This window comes from Atta colombica, unplaced genomic scaffold (assembly GCF_001594045.1).
Source record: "Atta colombica isolate Treedump-2 unplaced genomic scaffold, Acol1.0 scaffold189, whole genome shotgun sequence".
Taxonomy (NCBI): domain Eukaryota; kingdom Metazoa; phylum Arthropoda; class Insecta; order Hymenoptera; family Formicidae; genus Atta; species Atta colombica.
In genome coordinates, this window is record NW_017259281.1 from 2,993,843 (window position 1) to 2,998,198 (window position 4,356).

At 27.5% G+C, this 4,356-nt stretch overlaps 1 protein-coding gene across 3 annotated transcripts in view; it reads right to left on the reverse strand.

Annotated features, from left to right (window-relative positions):
* Window positions 1-4,356, reverse strand: part of LOC108686768 (bromodomain adjacent to zinc finger domain protein 1A) — an 11,101-nt gene that overhangs the window by 5,051 nt on the left and 1,694 nt on the right. For all 3 annotated transcript variants that reach the window (XM_018192229.1, XM_018192228.1, XM_018192227.1), the window contains exons 2-7: window positions 2,432-2,570; window positions 2,136-2,350; window positions 1,841-2,048; window positions 1,506-1,726; window positions 749-1,422; window positions 211-684 (exon numbers count right to left, since the gene is read on the reverse strand). In XM_018192229.1, coding sequence (XP_018047718.1) covers window positions 211-684; window positions 749-1,422; window positions 1,506-1,726; window positions 1,841-2,048; window positions 2,136-2,350; window positions 2,432-2,570 — 1,931 coding nt within the window. The remainder of the gene's footprint in view (window positions 1-210; window positions 685-748; window positions 1,423-1,505; window positions 1,727-1,840; window positions 2,049-2,135; window positions 2,351-2,431; window positions 2,571-4,356) is intronic.

A 4,356-nucleotide genomic window follows, 5' to 3' on the forward strand; every position in this document is an offset into this window, starting at 1 on the left:
TTTTATATATTTTCCGAATTATAATGATTATTAACGCATAATCAAATAAATGCAATGATATAAAAGAAAAAATAATACAAAATAAATTTTAAATTCAAAGTAATATATATTTAATTACATGTAGAGTTAATAAGAAATATAAAATATTGAATCTTTTCTCTCAGATTTGGGTATTCAATATTTGATAGATTACAACAATGTAAAATATACCTGGTATAGATATAAATCTCCAATATCTTCGATGAGCTCGATCTGCACCCAAGTAAATCATCATCTTGTCATCCCTTGATGCTTGTTGCAGTTCCTTTAGTTTATTTTCATATTCTTTTTTCTTTTCTTCCTCATAATTACCACGGTTTATCTTTTTCAGTTTCGGTTCTTCTTCTTCAAGTTTTCCTTCCTTCTCGCGTTCTCGCATTTTTTCTTTCTCTTCCTTTTCTTTTTTCTGTTCAGCAAGCAAGAACAACTTTAATTCTCTTCTTGCTTGATGCAATTTATCATATCGCTCCTCAATTGCATCTCGTATTGATGCGAACGTAAGCAACTGATTGATCAAACACGTGACGATCTTTATTTTGTCATCTAACTCAAGCTCGCAGACATTTCGATGACCCAACAATCGCAAAAGATAACCTTCATTTAACCTCAAAAGAAGAGCTGGTTCATCAAAATTTGTATAACCACCTACAACAAACAATGTTTTTATAGAAAATATATTAAGTATAATATCAAACACAATTATACATACCTTTTTGAGAATATCGCCATTTCGAAGCGGCTTCGCTTATGCGTCCTCCAGAACTTAATAAATGTTGCCTCAAAATCTCGCTTAGAGTTACATGATCTAATGTAAGTTCTGATAATTTACATCCTTGATAAGTGGGGCACCACCTAGAAGCCATTGTAGCGAGTTTAATGGCTTTTGCCATCGATGATGCATCTTCATAAGAACTAATGTCATCCAACAAAGTAGGTGCTTGTGCATCAATCTCATTATCCTCTCCAGCTTGGTATTTAAATATATTTGACAATAATAGTTGTAAAAGATCACTCCAAGGACCGGATGCTTCTTTGGTCAATAATGCCTTCTCTAATAATTCCAAATTAAAACCTCCCGAAAAATATACAGGCACCTCTAATTCTTCATTAAAAAAATCAAGAAATTCCGAAATCATAACAAAATCTCCGAATTTCTCGTTTGGTACGTTGCACTTAATAACAGTGGATTCAGGAATAGGACTAAGATCTTCACACTCAAGATCTTCTCTTGGTTTGTTCCATTGTTTCATATATGCAGCTAAAGCCGCTAACTTTTGTTTTTTCTCCTTTTTATACTCGCTTTTTAACGCTCTTTCTTCTTTACGTTTCGCTTTCTCTTCCAAGGCTTTTGCTTTAAGTTCTTCTTTGAATTTACCATTCATTCTATTAATAAAAATATTTCAGATATTTAAAAAATATTTAAAAAATATATTAAATGTAGAAGACTTTTAACAAACAACTTTTACCTTGGCTTCCGATATTTCTTCATACCAGTATCATTCATTTTTTTCAAAGGATCCATTTTCTCCATTTTTGGTTTCGATAAATTCGAGGTAAGAAATTTATCTATACATTCTTGTTTTTGCTTAACGGATTTTTTTATACGTACTGTAAAATCTGGGAGTGTTCCAGCAAATATAGTATCAAAACGTACTTTACTAATCCCGTATTTTTCCAAAACGCTTTCCTATATAACGATATAATAAAAAGTAATATTACAAGAACGCAAAAATATCTCTCACCTCTTCAAATATAATTTTATATTAAGATTATAATTTTATATTAACAATTTTATATTAACCTTGACGACCCATATACCATTATCATTTTGTTCAGAGAGTTGACGAAGAAATATCTTATTACGATCTCTGCTGTAATGTTGTTTTCGTCTTCTGACCTGAGATGCTTCTACTATCATTATCTGGCTAATGTCAGAATCTCCCGAATCTAATTGCTCTACTTCATAGCGAAATAACTTCGCTGGTGGATGATAATAATGTTCTTGTAGACTTATGAAATAACAGCACAAAATAAAATAGACATTTAATTTAAAAAATTAATAAAATAGTTTAACAGAATTGAATTAAATTATTTACCTGCCATTTTCATTCATATATGCCTTAATTTGCTGTTCTGTAGGTACGATAACTTGAAGAATGTGACAGTTACACCAAGCATCTTCAGTAAAACTAGCCTCTACCATTTCTCCTACAAAATAACGATCTCTCGCAAATTGGTAAACATCTTCAATCATCTCGTTGAAAGACGATCTATTTGTTTTACTAGCAAGATATAGTATAGGGATTCTTAGCTAAAAAAAAATGTGAAATAAGATCATTTTACAAGAATATACATATTAATACAATATAGATTATATAAAATTATATTATACCTCCATTGGAAATTCTTTCAAGCTTCTCTTTGCATTTTCTTCGCATTGTAAAGCTTCTTCAAAAGTCATATTAGTTTTACCCGTGATGCTACACGACCATATAAGGGAATTGCATAAGATAATTCGCTCGCAAAATTCACTGTAATAGAAAATATATGTTTATTGCAATACAACTTATATACACGCGCGCATGTGTACATGTGTGTATATATATATATATACATTAGACCTTCTTTATATAAAATTTTTGTAATTTTTTAATCATTACGAAATCTAACAAATATAATAAATACAAAAAAATGATGACAAGTTATTTAAAATTGGCACAACACGGAACATGTTAATAAAACTGTAAATTACTTATATAGAATTTATAAACAGTCTTATTACATACTGAAAGCAATTATATAGAAATTATATTTAAATGGGTACATAATAACTAATATGACATAAAAATGTATTTAATTTATAAATTAGCAGTGTAAAAAACTTGATTACGAATTTACTTAATGATATCTAAAATATAATAATATTTTTTAACAAGAAACAATAATTAATTTCCTTATACATAATTTCCTTATATATAATACGATGTTAATTCGAATGATATAAATATAATTCTTAACATCAATCAGAATGTTTCTATTCGATCGGATAGAAAATATCAGCAAATGTTAATAATAAAACAAAAAATGTTAATAATAAAATATTATAATAAATAAATAATGTTTTCAAAAATTTATTAAAAAAAAATATTAATAAAAGTGTCAACATAATGCAGCAACTATAGATGCATAAGAAGCGGACATTAAAAATTTTCCAATTCTGTTCACCATTAGTTTAATCACGTTTTCTCATTTTTTATTATTTCAATATTTAAACATTATCGCAGTTTCAAAAAAAAAAAAGAGAAGAAAATTTAATATAAAATCAAATATAATTTTTGAATATAATTTTAGGCCAAATTAACTTTGACCAAATTCTGATTAACATAACCGACAATTAAAACTTATCGAGTAATATTTTAACACTAGTAGTATTAAACAGTTATATAAATATTATATTTTTTTGTAAAAAAATTCTAAAATTGTTTGACTTTTTAATAATTGTATCCTTCATACTGATTTTCGAAATATTTGGTTTTCCATCACTTTATTTTTATAATAATTTATTCGCTTGGTCTTTTTATTGAGTAAAAAACATTGATACTTCATGTTAACATTACAAACAAAATTATCAATCTTTTTTGTCTGACCTATGAGCGGAAAGACTAACATGCTTTTATATAATCTGGTATCTCGTCATTCATCTTATTACATATCAAAACAATATAAACAATCTAAATTTTTATGTAAATACTATGCCTCGCATTTCGCCTTACCTCACCATTCTTCGCATCTTTTAAAGAATCAAATCATTTTATTTTTTTAACAGACACTTCATTTAAAATTCGTGCTTTGGTTGATTCTCTCAAAATCATAATTTCTTTTTCTCTTTCACATTTCATAGGTCAGTATTCATAATCTGTTCTTATTTCAAGATCATTATAAATAACATGTTAAAATGCTAAATGATTGGTTTATGACAGTTTAAAACTATGCTATAGTCTTAAATCAACTATGAATACTGACTAGACTTGTGCTGTCGAGAGCATTTTAAATTGAAATGTATCATTTAAATTGAAATGTGTTTCTACTCCTTATTTCATAGCTATTTTCTCGTAGCATATAATGCTCGGTCTCAAGAATGAGATTAAATCGTTAAAAATGTTGTGTTAAATCACTTAACGCATCTGCAATAGTATCTCATGAGGTGCAGAAAGTTATTGGCAAACTAAATAATACTATTAATTATATATTACATTTTGTCATATAATTATAATAAATGTATGCAGATACACTAATTATAATGTGTATTTATATATA